This window comes from Heptranchias perlo, chromosome 3, assembly GCF_035084215.1.
Source record: "Heptranchias perlo isolate sHepPer1 chromosome 3, sHepPer1.hap1, whole genome shotgun sequence".
Classification (NCBI taxonomy): domain Eukaryota; kingdom Metazoa; phylum Chordata; class Chondrichthyes; order Hexanchiformes; family Hexanchidae; genus Heptranchias; species Heptranchias perlo.
Window position 1 is genome coordinate 29,878,814 of NC_090327.1, and position 20,514 is coordinate 29,899,327.

Here is a 20,514-nt window from a genome sequence, read left to right on the forward strand (position 1 = left end):
AAATGTGAGACCCAAGACTTCATGGTATTCTCTTTAGCGGCCCATGAAGACAAAAGGCCTCGCAGTAACTCATCTTTCTCTTGGGTACTCGGGTCCAAATATTGACATTAGCAATTGCAGACATTAAAGGGTGGATTTTATTCATTTGCTGCCGGGAGTGCAGTTTGGAATGCAGGAACGGAGGTCATTGGGTTCCATAGAATCTTCTGTCCATTTGTGCCAAGAGTGCGTATTTGTAAAACCCACCCTTAACTGTCTTCCCCACTTTTCCTGCCCATTCCTCCCATTCACAATCCACTGTGATTCATTGAATCGTTTTACTCACCTTTTATCTTTCTAATCATAGAATCATAGAAAGTTATGGCACAGAAGGAGACCATTCGGCCCATCATATCCGTGCCGGCTGAAAAAGAGCTATCCAGCTTAATCCCACTTTCCAGCACTTGATCCGTAGCCCTGTAGGTTACGGCACTTCAAGTGCACATCCAGGTACTTTTTAAATGAGCTGAGGGTTCTGCCTCTACTACCCTTTCAGGCAGTGAGTTCCAGACCCCCACCACCCACTGGGTGAAAAAATTCTCCTCAGCTCCCGTCTAATCCTTCTACCAATTACTTTGAGTCTATGCCCCTGGTCACTGACCCCTCTGCTAAGCGAAATAGGTCCTCCCTATCCAATTTATCTAGTCCCATGATAATTTTATATACCTCAATTAAATCTCCACTCAGCCTCCTTTGTTCCAAAGAAAACAACCCCAGCCTATCCAATCTTTCCTCATAGCTAAAATTCTCCAGCCCTGGCAACATCCTCGTAAATCTCCTCTGAACCCTCTCTGTTGCAATCACATCTTTCCTGTAATGTGGTGACCAGAACTGTATGCAGTACTCAAGCTGTGGACTAACCAATGTTTTACACAGTTCTAGCATAACCTCCCTGCTCTTATATTTTGTGCCTCGGCTAATAAAGGAAAGTATCTCGTTTGCCTTTTTAACCACCTGTCCTGTTATGTTCAGGGATCTGTGGACATGCACTCCAAGGTCCCTTTGTTCCTCTACACCTTTCAGTTTCCTCCCATTTATTGTGTACTCCCTTGCCTTGTTTGCCCTCCCCAAATGCATTACCTCACACTTCTCTGGATTGAATTCCATTTGCCACTTTTCTGCGCACCTGACCAGTCCATTGAGATCTTCCTGCAGTCTACAGCTTTCCTCCTCGCTATCAACCTTGTTGCAGCCTGACTGCGATAACTTTTGTACATTATCCAGCATCTTTCTTTCCAGTTTAAAAAAAATTGTTTCCTAGACTCTTGAACCCCCGGCTGCCTCTTTGTAACAGTATTTAGCATTTAACAGAGAACAATTATTTTGATCACTCCCCTAAAGGGGCTTTTCCTGATTTTGAAACAGGTTAACATTTCAGTGCAGACCCTATCTTTTCACTTTCAGATGTTGGTGCACCACTTGTATACTTCCAGTATATTCTGTTTTTATTTTGCCTAAATTACAGCAGTTTACAACATTACAGTTTAAAAGTAATTTAGTGGAATGAGAAGCACTTTGGTTTGCCTAATGACATGATAAGGTGGCCCATCACCACCTTCTCAAGGGCAACTAAGGATGGACAATAAATACCAGCCTTTCCAGCGATGCCACAGCCCAAGAATGAATAGCGAAAAGAAATATATGCAAGTTTGTTTTTTTTTGTCTTCCTTCCCTGGGCCCTAATGTAGCCTCAGGTCATGCAACTGCGTACGTAGGGTATCTGTGAATGCAAATACATTTACGCATTCACAGGAAATTAGCCATCACTTTGTGTATTTTGCAGTTTCGGGGGAGTCGAAGCAGCCAGTGCAGAGCCATTTTTAAAAAAATGGCCAGTACCTTGTTCACTGGTACGTTGCAAACCCGAAGAGTCGGAATCACAGCAGTAGATTATGTGTCGTTGAATTATGGAGCTTACTGTGTTTAACTGGGACCCAATGTTATTCGACAGCCAAATCCAAACTGGGATAGTTTGTGTTGCTTCCGTGATCTTCAGGGATGTGCAGTGTTTGGTCTTGGCTGGCTGTACTCCGATTTGAATGCCCAACTTGCATTGTCATCATATTACCAACTAACGTGCAACTCTCAATGTAATATGGGTAGCAGAAATGATTTAAACCAACCTTCGAAGAAATGCGCAAGTTACATTTTGACCACCAGGTAGCGCCATTGCAGCACGTTGAACTACCCAGCATTTCTTTTTACATTCCTGTGTTTAATGTTTTCTTGTATTCCACCTACATAAATATTTTCATTTTAGTTGCAGGATTAGCATAATTGTAATATGATAGGGGAGAGGTTATTTTGAATAATTCATCTTTGAAAAACAATTTGATGTTTACTTCAGGTCCTTTACTACAACGGTGCTGTCCGGTAAGGTTCCATGTCAGGTGGCACTATTTTAATGAAGACACCAGCAATAGCAGCAGCAAACAAACTAGCCACCATTAACACTGCTTAATTAAAACTATTTGTGAAACTTGTAGCGAGAGATGATGGTGCAGGACACTGGAGTACAACACACAGTGCCGCAGAATGTCAGTCTGTGGATCCATGGGGCTCAATTTTCAAATGAATGTCTGGGGGCGGAGGTGGAGGGGGCAGCGAAAGTCGGAAAAATCCCGAGCGGCTAAGGCACCCGACTCCAACCGGCTGACTTCCGCGTCTCACACCGACGTATCTGTGTGCACACGAGGTTCTGGAATTCGGAAGTCCCGCCAGCAATTAAAGTCGGCGGGATGGTATTTAAAGAAGCAAATGTACCTCATTGAGGTACTTAAGGTACTTTATTTGTTACATACTAGGTAGTTGCAACGATTTACCTGGGCGGCTTTCCCACGGCTTCCGATTCATGCCACCAGGCGTGAAGGGCCGTATCGGGCAAAAATAAACTAAATAAATTAAAATAACATGTCACAAAAAAATAAACCTACCTTTCAAACGATCTCACCTGCATCCCCTGCTCCAATGTCCGATGTCTCGAAACCCCCCCCCACCGCCGACGATGTCCGATTTCCCCCCCTCCAATCTTTGTGCCGCCCCCCCCCACTCTGTTCCAGCGCCCGATGACGTCTCTCTCTCTTTCTCCCCCCACTGCCCCCCCACCCTCGGCGTTGCAGCTCCTATCGGCAGCCAGCCTGTCAATCAGGGTGGCTGCCAGTCGTGAAACCCGGAAACAAGATTAGTGAGCATCAATTACCTCACGATAGCGTGGGAAAAGGCAAGTTTTTCCGTCTTCCCCCCCCCCCCCCACCAGCTGCCATCCTGCCACCCTTTTAAAATTGAGCCCATGGTCACAGTTTACCCACGAGTGAGTTCCTGATCCCAGGCTTACCGTTGTGGGTAGACGATCAACAGAAGCCATGTTTTTCCATGGGAATGGGATTAAAATCAGGGAGAGCGTATCTCCTTCGGTTACTCCGATGCTGCTCCTTGCAGCAGATTTCAGAGCGGCTGATTGGTGGAAGCGGGGGAGAGGGGGGAGAAGTCATTTGCCACCCTGTCTTATGTGTGGCAATGGGAACTCCATAAGAAAGTAAGATAAATACTTCAAAAAAAACTCCAGTTCCCCGTTAATTTAGTTTACACATGGGGTGGGATGTTCTCCTCATTGTCCACCAAAACTTTGACAGAAGTGCGAAATACACCGGAAAAATGGCTACCCACAAGGTCCCAAGGCTGGTGGCCTATCCCACAGCTGTGCAGGCTTCTTGGGCCTACAGTTACACATGTGTTCTCGCCTCTGTTTTCAGACACGAGGCCCTCTTGGCAGGTGCGATTGGATGATGCAAATTTAGGCCAATTGAGGGTAGCACAGGTGCAGCGTATTTTCTGACAAGTCATCTGGCAAGCTTGCTACTAATTGATTTGTGTGTCCAAGCATGGTTAGACTGTCTGAACGGCTGACATCACACCATCTCTTTTTACCTGTCAGAAATATTTCCCATTCACTACAGGGAAATTACATTTTTTTACTGATTGTGCTTTATATTTGCCTGCACTCCACTGTTTGCCATCCTTCCACACGGAACAGTGGCAAATGGAATTTAACCCGGAAAAGTGCGAGGTGATGCACTTTGGAGGGACTAACAAGGCAAGGGAATACACAATGAATGGGAGGACCCTCGGCAAGACAGAGGGTCAGAGGGATCTTGGTGTGCAAGTTCACAGATCCCTGAAGGCGGCGGAACAGGTAGATAAGGTGGTAAAGAAGGCATATGGGATACTTGCCTTTATTAGCCGAGGCATAGAGTATAGGAGCAAGGAGGTTATGATGGAGCTGTATAAAACACTGGTTAGGCCACAGCTGGAGTACTGTGTGCAGTTCTGGTCGCCACACTACAGGAAGGATGTGATCGCTTTGGAGAGGGTGCAGAGGAGATTCACCAGGATGTTACCAGGGCTGGAGCGCTTCAGCTATGAAGAGAGACTGGGAAGATTGGGTTTGTTTTCCTTGGAGCAGAGGAGGCTGAGGGGGGACATGATTGAGGTGTACAAAATTATGAGGGGCACAGATAGGATGGATACTAAGGAGCTTTTTCCCTTCGTTGAGGGTTCTATAACAAGGGGACATAGATTCAAGGTAAAAGGCGGGAGGTTTAGAGGGGATTTGAGAAAGAACTTTTTCACCCAGAGGGTGGTTGGAGTCTGGAACTCACTACCTGAAAGGGTTGTGGAGGCAGGAACCCTCACAACATTCAAGAAGCATTTGGATGAGCACTTGAAATGCCATAGCATACAAGGCTACGGACCAAATGCTGGAATATGGGATTAGAGTAGACAGGGCTTGATGGCCGGCGCGGACACGATAGGCCGAAGGGCCTCTATCCGTGCCGTATGACTCTATGACTCTATGACTTTGTTTTGCAAATATGGAGTTTTGTTTCTGTCCAATTCAGTTATGTACATTGTAAACAGTGAGGACCCTGACACACCCCACCAGTTACCTCCCTGCCAGCTGATTTGGCAAAATGTACAATCACCCTTTGTTTCTGCTGAAATGAACTCAAATGGCAAATACAGAGCCAATTCAGAAAGAAGAAAGAACTTGCATTTATATAGTGACTTTCACGACCTCAGGACACCCCAAAGTGCTTTACAGCCAATGAAGTATTTTTGAAATGGAGTCACTATTGTAATGTAGAAATGCGGCAGCCAAATTGCGCACAGCAAGCTCCCTCAAACAGCAATGTGATAATCACCAGATAATCTATTTTAGTGATGTTGGTTGGGGAATAAATATTAACCAGGACACCGGGGAGAACTCCCTTGCTCGTCTTCGAAATAGTGCCATGAGATCTATTATGTCCACCTGAGAGGGCAGAAAATAACATCTCATCCATAGACGCACATCCGACAGTGCAGCACTTCTTCAGTACTGCACTGGAGTCAGCCTAGATTTTGTGCTCAAGTCTCTGGAGTGGGACTTGAACCCACAACCTTCTGACTCAGAGGCGAGAGTGCTACCAATAACAAAATAAATTATTTAACCTCTTTTTAATTACTATAACCACTAATTGCAACCTCTCTCAGTTCCTCTCACCAAACTTTCTGTCAGCTTTTTACTGTATCCAGGATACCACACGCCTGATGCAATATGCTATTGTGATGTGATAATGGAAGAGGAAAATATTGAGATGCCCAATCTCATTTTATAGAGAGGTAGAAACTGGGATCTTTCTAAAGTGAAAAAAATTGAAAAATGTAATGGCATCCAGATAGGTTAATTAGTTTTATATATAACCTTACAAAGTAACACGATGAAAAACTACTTCAGGGAAATGAGTCACACCAGTCCTAACTCATGGCTTGATCCTATTTTATATCACACGGACCAATAGAAACGTATTAATGTGCAGGACTGGAAAAGACCACCCGCCAGTCCCAATGACAAGCAAATATCATATTTCATACCGCTCTATCAAATAATTACCCAATCTCTCTTCAGGTGCTACTACACTCAGCAACCACTGTCTCTCTCTTTCAACACCAGCATGTGTTCACCACCTTCTGCGTAAAGTAATTAAATCTAAACTATCTTTTCACCTCCATCTTCTAAATTTGAGCGTTGTCATCTTGTAGAATCATCAGTTACCTCCTTGCCTGCTGCTGATCCTGCAAAATGCACAACCACCCTTCACAACACATAACTGCTTCAGCTAGTTTTCAATCCATTTTGTAAGCACTCCACCTATGTTGTCCTTTCCCACATTTTGGACCAATATCCTATGTAACACTGTTAAAAGCTCTGCTGAAATTTAAACAAACAACATCCACTAAATTCCTCCATCCACAAAATTTTTTTTACCTCCTCAAAACCTCCAAAATATTCATTGGGTACACGTCCCCTCATAAGGCCACACTGGCCTTCTCTGTGGTTCATTATTTCTCCAGGTGGCTCATCATTCATTGCTTCAGAACACTCTCCAGTACTTTCTCTACAATGGAGAAAGAGAGGATGGGTTCAGCGCACCAGTGGGGAACTGTGCTTGAAGGTACGGGGATCAGAGAATTGGGCGACAGTGTTGTAGCCCCTATTGCTGACCTATCCTCGCTGCAGTGCAACTGTCCATGGGGATCACAAGATTACCCCTATGGTGAAATGAGATTGAACGGCTTTGATTTCATTTCTAAAAGTTCAAATGTTGTTTCTGGCATTATTGTAGTGAATCAATGTTTTAAATGTACAGATTGTTCTGTGATCCCAAGGCTGATTGAGACCTGAAGGGACTAAATTCATAAATGCATCTAGCTAGGATCGGTAGACATGTGTGGCAGAACGTGGGTGTGTGAATGTAGAACAGGATCAAACTAAAATTGGGCCTACAATCTTAACTGTGTCTCTGTCTGCACTTTGCACTTCCATCCTTTCCCCAATTCTTTCCTTTATTCTCCTCTCTCTTGAGTGCACTTGTAGCTTTCTAGGTGGGGTTGCATAGTAATTGCGAGTGGGATCCCTGGCTGATTTTTCTTTTCTCTGTTTCCTAGCCCATGGTTGCTTAGGTCAATTTTAGTGTCATGTTTTGTTGCCCAGTATCATCTAACAGTGTAGACGGAGACCAAAACTTGAACAGATCTGTGCGGCTCAGTACCACTTATTAGCTAACTCAGCAAAAACATGTGGGGGAGTGGGGTGGGGTGGGGGGGGGTGGTGGTGGGAGTAGAGAGTTACTTTCAACTTCAGCGGGGGCTAGGGTTCCCAACCCTAGCGGAATGACAGAGAGTTACCCGGAATCGGGGATTCCTCCCCCGAGTGCTGCTTCCAGCAGCTCGGGAGATCAGCGATTTAAACTCCCCGCCCCCTCTCCCCGGCTCCATCACATCACCGGCCGTTGTTGGAGAAGCCTCCGGCTCGGTGACATCACCGGACCACTGCTGCAGAGAGCCGCAACCACGTGGAGCGCAGTTGGGAGGGGGCTGGAGAGTTGACATTTGGGGAGTTTCGGCAATTGGAAAGTTTCGGGGATGGTGGTGTCTATGAAATGAGGGGTTCCCTTGGTTTCTCCTCTTCACCCGCTCACGGGTGGCCTACTTGTCGCACAACAGCTGCTGGCACAAAACCACAGACTAAGATACTCAACTACAGGGGACCCAGCCTTTATAAGGTAAATGCAATAACATTTGTAGAAGTCATGTGATGCTTAGTTAAGTGATCAGGCATCACATGGTCAGATGTCATGTGATCAGAATGTCACGTGATCAAACCTCCAAGAATGCCTCCAACCAGAGTTGGCATCCCTAGCGGGGGCGGAACACTAGCAGTATTGGATTCACTGCTCGTTATACACCCCGTTTGATTCTCCTTTCCTCAAACATGACAACAATTAATTAACTTACAGTACCAAAGATGTTAGGCAATTACATAGAAATACATAGAAGTTACAATATGGAAACGGGCCGTTTGGCCTGACCAGTTTGCGTTGATGTTTACCCTCCACGTGAGTAAACAGTCTAATCACATGTACCTACCCTATTCCGATATCCCTTTACTTTCATTCATCTATCCAGTCTAATCTTGAATGTTGGCATAGTTGGCACTAATCCTGGAAGTGAATCACTGCACAGCACAAGTAATACTTTACTATACATAGATCTGAAGTATTCAATTAGAAAATCAGTCATTCTCCCAACTTTTCTTTGGAAGTTTTGTGAAATATTAATTTCCTGCCATCTCCTTATCCCGAGGAAATTCATAGAGAATGTGTAAGTCAATTGCTCAATGATATTTTTTGTTATAGGAACAGGAGTAGGCCATTCAGCCCCTTGAATCTGTTCCGCCATTCAGTTAGATCATAGCTGATCTGTACCTCAACTCCATTTATCAGCGTTTGCACCATATCCCTTGATACCCTTACCTAACAAAAATATCTATGTAAATCTGTCTGGGGGAGAGAATTCCAGATTTCTGCTACCCTTTGTGTGAAAAAGTGCTTCCTGATTTTCCTCCTAAATGGCCCAGCTCTAATTTTAAGATCATAGAATATCCCCATGTTCTTAATTCCACCATCAGAGGAAATAGTTTCTGTTTCTACCCTGTCGAATCCTTTTAACATTGGCTTGTATTCGCTTGAGTATAGAAGATTGAGGAGTGATCTGATCAACCCCTTGATCAGATCGCTCCTCAGTCTTCTATACTGAAGGGAATACAAGCCAAGTTATGCAAACTGTCCTCATAATCTAACCCCCAGTATCATTCTTGTGAACCTGCACTGCACCCCCTCCAAGGCCAGTATATCCTTCCTGAGGTACAGTGCCCAAAATTGAATACAGTACGCCCGATGGGGTTTGGGCAAGACTCTATACAACTGAACCATAACTTCCCTTGGTAATCCAGCCCCCTTGAGATAAAGGCCAACATCCCATTAGCCTTTTGATTGCTCTTTGTACTTTTTTGATTGCTTTTTATTGTGAACAAGTTTTTGAAAATCCAACAAAGAACTGATGAAGACAGAAAGGCCCTCTGCTTTTTAATTTTTAATTCCATTAAAGATAAGGGCCCCGATATTAGAGTGGAGGCAAGATGGTAACGGGCAGTGGGGGGTGGGGGTGACCCGACCAATAAAAAATGTCCATTTCCCACACGATCGCGATTTAATTGGTGCCACTTAACGTGGCTTCCAGGTTTGCCGTCCGAAAGCTGCGCAGTGGGCGGACTGCGCACCCGCATCACAGACTGTCAGCTGAAGGAGCTCTATTTAAAGGGCCATTGTTCCAATGGCTTTTCCTGGAGCAAACACCCACACCACAATGGAGCAGCACAGGGACAAGGCTGCTCCAAGATTCAGTGATGTCTCACTCCAGGTGCTACTGGATGGGGTGAGGAGGAGGAGGGATCTGTTTTACCCAACGGATTGGAGGAAGTGACCTGCCATTGCCACCAAGAAGGCCTGGCACGAGGAGATCACCAGGAGCAGCAACATCTCCTGCACCTGGGTCCAGTGCAGGAAGCGCTTCAATGACCTAACTAGGGCAGCCAAAGTGAGTACACTTATTGATTCTCCTACATTCCGTCTTCTACATCACCGCCCCCACCCCCCAACTCATTCTGCACTGCCAACAATATTCTATCACATTACTCCTCACACCCACTTAAGGCTCATCCTCAACTTACCTGCACTTCCTCACCTCCCCATTAGTCACTCCACCACTACCACTCAACCCAATCCTCATCCATTGTCATGGCTCTGTCTCATACACACCCTCTGATGCATCTCATTCACTGTCAGCCTCACCCAAACCAATGCATTCATCGGTTCGCCACTTCACCGTCACTCACTCACATGTCTGTTCTTTTTCCCCTTCTAGGAGAAGAGAGTGCAAAATGCACGGAAGAGGGCGAGGACCAGAGGGGGGCCGCAACAAATCGTTGTCCTTACAGACACGGAGCAGGAGGCTCTGGAACTCAGCCGAACCCTCGAGTGCCTGTCCGTCGGGGACGCAGAGACTGGCATCCGACAAATGTCTGGTGACACAACTTTAACATTCATCACACACAATATGAATTGATATTAACATGCCTTGCCATCTTCAGCACCTCAGTATGCTCATCGAAACATGACACATCTGTGATGATGCTTAATATTGCCTTCTGTTCTCTTACAGGGCCTTCAGCAACTGCTGTGACAGCAGAAGGCCATTCCTCAGAGGACCTGCCAGCCTCTGAGGGTGCATCGTCACATCTTAGCGAGCCATCCACCAGCACAAATACTCACAGCTCGGTGGGTCCTAGTCCTCAGTTAGTTGGGTTGGCACCTGGTGAGTTACCACACACATGCGCACAAGCAGACACTGGTGGCAGGGGCAGCTGCGGAGAGTCCGTGTCAGTGGGAGCACTCCTTTCCGGGCTCTGCTCAGCTGAACGCAGATGCGTAACCGTGGGGGCCATCCTTTAAAAGGAAAATGATTGAGGGACAGCAGCATTTGCGACGTACTGGAACAGGTGTCACGCGCACTCTTCAAAATAGCGCAGAGGATGGAGGAGTTCAACTCCTGCATGAGTGGATTGGTGGCACAGGTACAGAAGGGAATCTCTGAAATAGTGTCACAGGGACGTGAGCAACTCTCTGAGATACTGTCACGGGTAAGTGCAGGAATGTTTGCGATGGAGAGAACATCCACTGAGCTTCGAGCACGGCTCACAAATGAGTCCATTCAGGCCCTGACAACGGCTGTCCGGGCTCAGGCTGAGCAACATTCTGCCGCCTTAAACAGGCAGACAGATACACAAGCACTGGCCTTACAAGGCATCACACATGTCCTCCAAACTGTTGTCTAGCAGAGTGGTAGAAGTGATGTGGCCCTGGCCCAGGAGAGGGATGATGGCGAAAGGGGACATGGAAGTGGGGACGCCAGTCAAAGTGCTCCCACGTCTCACCCGCTGCCCCCCTCTCAACCAGTACCCGCAATGCTGCCTCCTCTCCAAGTGGCAGGGTCTGCCCCTGCACAGGTGTAGGAAGAGCAGTCTTTGGAGGGGCCCTCACGGACTCCAAAACCCGGAGGGCATAGGCCAAAGCACCTAAGCAGTCAGGGCATGAACATGAGCAACCTGCCATTATATCTGCTGCAGCCACAGGTGATGCACCACGTAGAAATAGTCGTAAGAGAAAGGCGAAGGTTTATGTGAGCACGAAGGGCATGCACAAGGGTGTTCGACAGACTGTCATGTTTTTCATTTATATTTAGTTTTTGTTAAATTGACATTAAATTTTATGATTGTCACCACTGCTGCCATGTCTTGCCCATTCTTGACTGGCTTTTGTGATAGGGCCCTTTCATGAGGTTCACCACGAACGGCGACACTTGATGCCACTCATTGGGTCACTTTACAGTAGGTGTATGTGTAGTTGCAGGACTGTCTTGTGCAGGGAAGGGTGCGTGGCCTGGTGTGGGTGCTGGTCTTTCCAGGTGGTGTGGCGACTGGACTGTTCACACTTTCTGATGTTAGGAGAACCCTTCACATATCAATGACTTCATGGCCTCACGAGCAGCCAGGTGAACTGCTGCTCTGCCCATGGGTTGTTCCTCCTCCTCCTCCTCCTCCTCCAGGTGGGTGGCAAATGTGGATGAGGTCTCCTCAAGCGGCACCTCTCTCTGTTGCCCTCTGTGCTCTTGTGCAGGTGCCTGTGGTGCAGCACTGTGTTGTGGGGCTGCAAGTGGCAGAAGTGCATGCCATGCCTGGCGAGGCTGGTGATGTTGCTCGTCCTCATGTAGTGGTGAATGCAGCCATGGCGCCCCCCCACCCCGCCGCTCCCATCCTGATGGTGTGAGTTTGAGGGGATCCGAAAAATTGTTAAATATGTGTGAACAGAAGAATTGTGAGTGGAAAGTAAGAATTTTCAGTGAAAGCACAAAGATCTTGCAGCCAAAAGTTTATGTGAAAGAACTGAGTGCCCTGCAGCATGAACTCACCTTTTCTCCCCATCTGTCAAACAAGCATTTGAATGTCCCATTGGCTGCTGGCTGAAACACGTCTGGCAGAACATGGAGTGTTTCCCACAGCCCGTGCCTTAATGTGGATAAAATTAAGTGCTTTAAGTATCTAAATAAATGTCTTAACCATCATCCCACTGGCTTTAATTGCTGGTGGGACTTGCGCATTTGGGAGACACGCGCGCAGCCAGACGTGCCAGTAGGCACCCCGGAAGTCGGTGGGTTGGAGCCGGGTTCCGAACCTGCTCGGGATTTCTGCGATTTTCAGAGCTGCACCCGCAATTTCCCTGGAAACTTGATCCCAAGGTTGTCAACCATAGGTTATGGAATTAAAAATAAAAAACTAGAGGGTCTTTCTATCTTCATCAGTTCTTTGTTGGATTTTTGAAAACTTGTTCACGATAAAAAGCATCCTTTAACGCGTGTCTCCTTTATCATAGACATCTGCACATTTAAAACAAAATTATTTGTGGGGGATAAGATCTCTCAATTTTTTTTGGGAGCAGTTCCTTGATTGCGTTTATTGTCATTGTGCAGTCTTTAGAGTCGTACTGTGGGATCCAGTCTGTTTTTTTTCCTAATAAGATTAGACTACAATATCGTGAAGACCCTGTGGAATGCTAATGAGAAGGTAAATAAACTGCTTGGAATCATACCTGGTTTAACACTTTGCTGTCTTTAGCCAATAAATTATGACATCTACTGATGACCAGTTCACAATTCATAAGGTTGCACAATCCAATTTATACCTAGATCAAAGAGCTATGTGGCTGTAAACCAGACAAAACATATCTGAGCAGCCATTTTGGATGTTAACCAAACGAATGGAATCTATCTTTATATTTGGGTGATCATAACTTTTAAACATATATTTAGAAGCCCAGCAGTGAATTACTAAAAGTACAATGCTCTGACAGACTGAAGGATATGAATATTTTAACAAAGATATACCCTTGGACCTAGTACCATCCTAAGTTACCATGGTTGCTTTCATGCTCCAGACAGCCATTATTAAAATGAAAGTGCATTTATGTTTGGCACCATTCCAAATGAAACTCGTTATAAACAAATCTCCAGACGAACAGAATTTATTAGCTTTACAGGAGTACTAAAATTCACACTGTTGAAGGCAATTTGTCACCTGATGGAAAGTTAAGAAATTATAATGTAAGAATTGTAAGTTATTGCAAAAAATTCATACCCTTCCTCTCTTTGACATTTCAGTGGAAGCATGTATAAAATAAGTGGGTTAATGGTTCTGTTAAAACAAAGAAAATATTACAGAATGACAGAGAATTTTACAACACCAAAACAGGCCATTCGACCCAACAGCTCTATGCCAGTGTTTATGCTCCACACGAGCTCCCTCCCACCTTACTTCATCTCATCCTATCAACATATCCTTCTACTTCCTTTCTCTTTCGTGTACTCATCTAGCTTCCCCTTAAATGCTTCAGGCCAGAATATGATCACTTTCCTATATGGGCCCTGTAGAGTTAAGATTTCAGAGTGCCATACTGTAGTTTGGGGAAACATTTGACATGATTTGCAGATTTGCAAATAACTTGGTATGAGCGTGTTGTGTGATTGTAATAATAACATTGCCAACAGTAATTTCTACCCTTGCATTAATTGAGATGTGGAAGTAGAGAAAAACACTGTCCTCTTTTTAACTGTTCTTTGTCAAGAATATTTTACTGGTAATTTTTTATATTTTTTTGGTGTCAGCCATGGCTCAGTTGGTAGCACTCTCAATTCAGAGGCAGAAGGTTGTGGGTTCAAATTCCACTCCAGAGACTTGAGCACAAAATCTAGGCTGACACTCCAGTGCAGTACTGAGGGAGTGCTGTACTGTTGGAGGTGCCATCTTTCAGATGAGATGTTAAACCGAGTCTATCTCAGGTGGATGTAAAAGATCCCATGGCACTATTTCGAAGAAAAGCAGAGGAGTTCTCCCTGGTGTCCTTGCCAATATTTATCCCTCAACCAACATCACCAGAACAGATTATCTGTCATTACCTCATTGCCTTTTGTGGGACCTTGCTGTGGGCAAATTGGCTGCCACATTTCCCTACATTACAACAGTGACTACACTTTATAAGTTACTTCATTGGCTATAAAGCTCTTCGGGATGTCCTGAGGTCATGAAAGGTGCTATATAAATGCAAGTTCTTTCTTTATATATAAAAATTTAACAATAAGCTAGCACAAATTTCACTATTTGTGGCATGAGCCTGGTTCCGTTGGCTTGGTTAACATAGCTTTTAAGTATATACTTAGAAACCGAGCAGTGAATTACTTAAAATGGAATGATATGACAGACTGAAGGATATGAGTACTTCATACTGATGCTTTTGCAAAAACTGCATGCTTGTCCATTGCAGTCTCCCATTTTACAACCAGGTTGCTTTGGCTGTGATGTAGGTTTCCTCATGGCTGAGAAAATTGCTCAGTGTTTTAGTCCTAATGATTTATTTTACGGTGCTTTTTCCTTCTCCCCGCACCCCCCCCCCCCACCCCCTCTTGTCTCCTTTCTTTCCCCTCTTCCCAACCCCGCTCCTTTAAAGGAAAATTATACTGGTACCAAGTCCACTATGACATGCACATTCGGACGCACACCCGGGAGCACCTGTACTACTGCTCTCAGTGCAGCTACTCCTCCATCACCAAGAACTGCCTGAAACGCCACGTGGTGCAGAAGCACAGCAACATCCAGCTGAGGTGCTCGGCCGAGGGATGCTGTTACACCACCGCAGACAAGTACAAGTTGCAGGCGCACCAGAAGAATCACGGTGAACTGGTAAGTCCCTCACCCCCAACACGACTCTCCGTGCCAAAAAGTGACACAGACAAGGACCGCTGCTTCCAAGATGACATTGGCTCCAGGGTTTTGCACCAGACAGCCAGTTTTCTTTTTCCTTCTGAGTGGGCTATCTGGAAATTTTTAAAATGTAAACTGGACAATAAATAAAACCAATTATTTTCCACCCCCAGTTACACCTGTGTCTCACAATGTCATTAAACATCATAGAAATGTCAGCCTTGACTCAGTAGTGGCAGCACTCTTGTCTCTGAAGTAGAAGGTCATGGGTTCAAGACCCACTCCAGGACTTGAGCACATAATCTAAGCTGACAAGTCAGTGCAGTACTGACGGAGTGCTGACTTATCAGAGGTGCCATCTTTCGGGTGAGACGTTAAACTGGGGCTCTGCCCACCTGTCCTGACTAACATTTATCCCTCATTCAACACAACCAAAACAGATTAACGTGTCATATCTCATTGCTGCTACTGTTTGCAAATTGGCTGCTGCATTTGACTATATAACAGTTCGAAACCAGCTTTCTTGATAAATGAACCCCCCGCCGTATCCTTTTTATCTCTTCAGTAACCTGTCGAGTTGTCACTTTTGTGTTTTGATTCGGTGGGCTGCACTGGCATTTTTTTCCCTCAATCTTACTACATTTTGTGTTTTAAAAAAAAGTTATGTCTGTCGTCTTGCTAATTTTAGAATAATGAATTTCTTTCACTTTTACCTTTCCCCACAGTGAACAATCTGCCTGTATCAGTTTTGTCAATTAGAACATAAGAACATAAGAAATAGGAGCAGGAGTAGGCCAATCGGCCCCTCGAGCCTGCTCCGCCATTCAATAAGATCATGGCTGATCTGATCCTAACCTCAAATCTAAATTCATGTCCAATTTCCTGCCCGCTCCCCGTAACCCCTAATTCCCTCTACTTCTAGGAAACTGTCTATTTCTGTTTTAAATTTATTTAATGATGTAGCTTCCACAGCTTCCTGGGGCAGCAAATTCCACAGACCTACTACCCTCTGAGTGAAGAAGTTTCTCCTCATCTCAGTTTTGAAAGAGCAGCCCCTTATTCTAAGATTATGCCCCCTAGTTCTAGTTTCACCCATCCTTGGGAACATCCTTACCGCATCCACCTGATCAAGCCCCTTCACAATCTTATATGTTTCAATAAGATCGCCTCTCATTCTTCTGAACTCCAATGAGTAGAGTCCCAATCTACTCAACCTCTCCTCATATGTCCGCCCCCTCATCCCCGGGATTAACCGAGTGAACCTTCTTTGTACTGCCTCGAGAGCAAGTATGTCTTTTCTTAAGTATGGACACCAAAACTGTATGCAGTATTCTCTTTGTAATCCTGAAAACTTCAGCTAGTTCACCTTTACCTCTCCTTTTTTCCAGAGGAGGCATTTCCTGGCACCTGAGGGAATTCATGGTTATTATATTTCAGAAATGATGCCCATGTCCCCGCACATCCTGAGAACAAATGGAAAAGAAAGGGGAGCAATTAGACAGGCTAGATGGCCTGACAATCTTTTCGTGCCTGAAATGCTGCCATTGTAATTTTAAATTCTTGATACCCAGAATTATCTTCATTGACCTATAATATCCTTCCTATCATTGAATGACCAGAACACACAATGCTCCTATCTTTTAGAGCAAAAGTACAATCTCGCTTATAGTTAAACCATGTGCAGGCTGTGACTGAGGATACAATTCCTACTCCATCGCAACACAAAAGTGAGAGTGTAACTGGAGGAACGCCCATCTCACTCTGCTTGGGCTGCAATGATGTTTAATAATGCCCAGGGAGTGCATTGAAAGCTGAGTTTTTTAAAATAAATTTTGAGAAGCAGGCATTCCCACCCACGATGAAAAATGTTGAATGTTCCGACCGGAGATGGAGCCCTGCACATGTTTTAGGCACCCTCTCAAGGGCAACTAGGAATGAACAATAAATGCCTTGCCAGCGACGCCCATATCCTGAGAATTAATAATAATTTTAAAAAACAGGCCTCCTTATCCAGCAGCAAACCTGTAGACTCTTTCCTCCCCCTCCTCCCCCCCAAAACTCATTTATGAGTCTGCCTCTGGGGTAAGGGAGTTGCTGGTGTTCAGAAATGTGTTTATGTGCAGTCCCATTGCTGTGAGATAAATAAAGGGCAAGCAATGGAAAGAAACTTGCTGCTGGATTCAGTGCCAGCGTTAACAACTGATACAGCAGCTGATTATCATGTGTTCCAAATGAAACAACTGAATCACTGTTTAATTCCTAATCTTAGAGCAAGTGGGTGAAAGATAAATAGCCATCATAGAGTGTAATAGATACTATTCATCCTGGCACTGAAGAGAGACATGTGCATGTTTCTTCTGCTTTCAAAAATTGCACATTGCTTAGCCGTAACAGTTGCACAATAATTTTTTCCCACAAATTTCTACAGTACGCCCTTTATACATTGGGAAGATTCACAAGAATGCAGCACAGCTGGAGCACCATTTGGTCACTGACAGTTGGACATGGAGTATTAGGATGTGGGTTTCATATCCAAGATTAGGTGTCAGCCTTGACTCGGAGGTAGAACACTCACCTCTGAGTCAGAATGCCGTGGGTTCAAGCCCCACTCCAAGATTTAAGCACATAATCTAGCTGACATTTCAGTGCAGTACTGAGGGATTACTGCATTGCTGGAAGCGCCGTTATTTTAGATGAGACACTAAACCGCCCCTTCAGGTGGTAGCGAAAGATCCCATGGCACTATTTGGAGAGAAGAGAGCTTGGGAAAAATTATTGTATAATGTCACATCTTCAGCTCACAGTCTAGGACTAGAAAATACCATCAGGAATAGACTGTAACAACTGTAATGCTTAGTTTGGTGTCCTTCCATGAACATATAGAATACAAAGTTACTGTAAGAAATATAACTGCTACTGACAGGACACGCTATGGTGAAATGTGGTGAAATCTTGCCTTTCTATTCAGAAGCTTCATGTGCAGCATTCTGCAGTGGGCACGGCTCGTCCAAGGTGCTATGGTCCCTTCTGGCTGTGGATGGGCCAAGGTACCCTCTGTGGACGTGAATGTTAACACTAAATAAGAATAGAACAGAATTATTATTCAGAAAAGATGAATCAAATCAGGCAAAAAGCCGTCTTCATCTGAACCTGTCTAATTACATTTCCAACAGTATGTAGACCTGAAACATTAACTCTGTTTCTTTCTCCACAGATGCTGCCTGACTTGCTGAGTATTTCCAGCATTTTCTGTTTTTATTTCAGATTTCCAGCATCCGCAGTATTTTGCTTATGATTATAAATGGCTGGGAACGAATGAGGCCTTAATTATTTAGGTGACATCGTCAGTCGTAGAACAAAGTTTAAGTGGTGTATGAATGTCATATAATCTCTGACGTTAAATGGGAGCCTTATACTCGCTGGCAGCCATCTAATTATCAGTACTATTAAAAAGGTTGTGCAATGAGGGCTGTGCAGTAGACGTGGTCGACACGGACTTTAGCAAAGCCTTTGACAAGGTACCGCATGGTAGGTTGTTACATAAGGTTAAATCTCACGGGATCCAAGGTGAGGTAGCCAATTGGATACAAAATTGGATTGACGACAGAAGACAGAGGGTGGTTGTAGAGGGTTGTTTTTCAAACTAGAGGCCTGTGACCAGCAGTGTGCCTCAGGGATCGGTGCTGTGTCCGCTGTTATTTGTTATTTATATTAATGATTTGGATGAGAATTTAGGAGTCATGGTTAGTAAGTTTGCAGATGACACCAAGATTGGTGGCATTGTGGACATTGAAGAAGATTATCTAGGATTGCAATGGGATCTTGATAAATTGGGCCAGTGGGCCGATGAATGGCAGATGGAGTTTAATTTAGATAAATGTGAGTTGATGCATTTTGGTAGATCAAATCGGGCCAGGACCTACTCCGTTAATGGTAGGGCGTTGGGGAGAGTTATAGAACAAAGAGATCTAGGAGTACAGGTTCATAGCTCCTTGAAAGTAGAGTCACAGGTGGATAGGGTGGTGAAGAAGGCATTCAGCATGCTTGGTTTCATTGGTTAGAACATTGAATACAGGAGTTGGGATGTCTTGTTGAAGTTGTACAAGACATTAGTAAGGCCACACTTGGAATACTGTGTACAGTTCTGGTCACCCTATTATAGAAAGGATATTATTAAACTAGAAAGAGTGCAGAAAAGATTTACTAGGATGCTACCGGGACTTGATGGTTTGACTTATAGGGAGAGGTTGGATAGACTGAGACTTTTTTCCCTGGAGAGTAGGAGGTTTAGGGGTGATCTTATAGAAGTCTATAAAATAATGAGGGGCATAGATAAGGTAGATAGTCAAAATGTTTTCCCAAAGGTAGGGGAGTCTATAACGAGGGGGCATAGATTTAAGGTGAGAGGGGAGAGATACAAAAGGGTCCAGAGGGGCAATTCTTTCACTCAAAGGGTGGTGAGTGTCTGGAACGAGCTGCCAGAGGCAGTAGTAGAGGCGGGTACAATTTTGTCTTTTAAAAAGCATTTGGACAGTTACATGGGTTAGATGGATATGGGCCAAGTGCAGGAAATTGGGACTAGCTTAGTGGTATAAACTGGGCGACATGGACATGTTGGGTCGAAGGGCCTGTTTCCATGTTGTAAACTTCTATGATTCTATGAGTCCTTTCTGTCATCTGTTAACCACGTGACACAATGTATTATTAGACATTCGGTTGGCAGGGACCAATTAGATGCTGACAGAGACTTTCATAATGTTGCTGTTCTGCCTCTGACATTTTAACAACCGATAAATGGAGGGTTTGTTGTTTCTAACAACTTGTTCCTGAGGCCTGACTTGATCTGTGACTTTATTATTCACTGTCTACATCCCACATGGAGGCCTTTCACAAGACATTTTTATTATTCATTCTCTGGATGTGGGCATCCCTGGCAAGGCTGGCTTTTGTGTCCATCCCTAGCTGCCCTTGAGAAAGTGGTGGTGGGCTGCCTTCTTGAACTGCTGCAGTCCCACAATGATGTTACGTAGGGAGTTCCAGGATTTTAACCCAGTGATGAAGAAGGAATGGCGATATGTATCCAAGTCAGGATGGCTTGTAACTTGCCACAGACCAATTGTATGAGCGATAGCTGAGTCATGGGGTTCACATGGATAAAACAAATCAGCAGAACATTGGATGCCATGTTTTTATTTATATGGATGGATACACGTGTACATGTACATGCAAAAAAAAGTAATGATTGTGCTAACAACGTTCTGATTCATTGTTTTGGAATGCTTCCATTCAGGATAAGAAGACTTATATTTGCCCTGTCTGTGAAAAATCCTTTTCTGATGATCGTCTGATCAAGTCTCATATCACCACATACCATCCAGGTGAGTTATCACATTTGCACCACCAAGAAGCCCTGTCATTTAAGTGATGGATAAAGTTAATCTCTGAACTGAAGTAGGTTACACTGTTTTATCTTTTATTCTGCACATTCAAAGTCAGGTCAATAACTCAAGGGGCATATAGAAAAGTCTTGCATTAAGCCAACATATTTTGAATTAAATACATATAAATCCAAGATTGAAAGTTGAGTGACACTTGCTAAGTTGAGTGAGCCATTGTGGATAGAAGCTCGTTCATTAGTAACTGGCAGTTTCTTCACAAGGACATTATCACAGTTTATTAATTTCCTTGGTAAGGCCATAAACTACAACCTGTTATTTAAAGAGGAA

At 44.5% G+C, this 20,514-nt stretch overlaps 1 protein-coding gene across 6 annotated transcripts in view; it reads left to right on the top strand.

Annotated features, from left to right (window-relative positions):
- Positions 1-20,514, top strand: part of LOC137311309 (zinc finger protein ZFAT-like) — a 109,187-nt gene that overhangs the window by 33,925 nt on the left and 54,748 nt on the right. For all 6 annotated transcript variants that reach the window (XM_067978607.1, XM_067978615.1, XM_067978623.1 and 3 more), the window contains exons 7-8: positions 14,535-14,767; positions 20,079-20,166. In XM_067978607.1, coding sequence (XP_067834708.1) covers positions 14,535-14,767; positions 20,079-20,166 — 321 coding nt within the window. The remainder of the gene's footprint in view (positions 1-14,534; positions 14,768-20,078; positions 20,167-20,514) is intronic.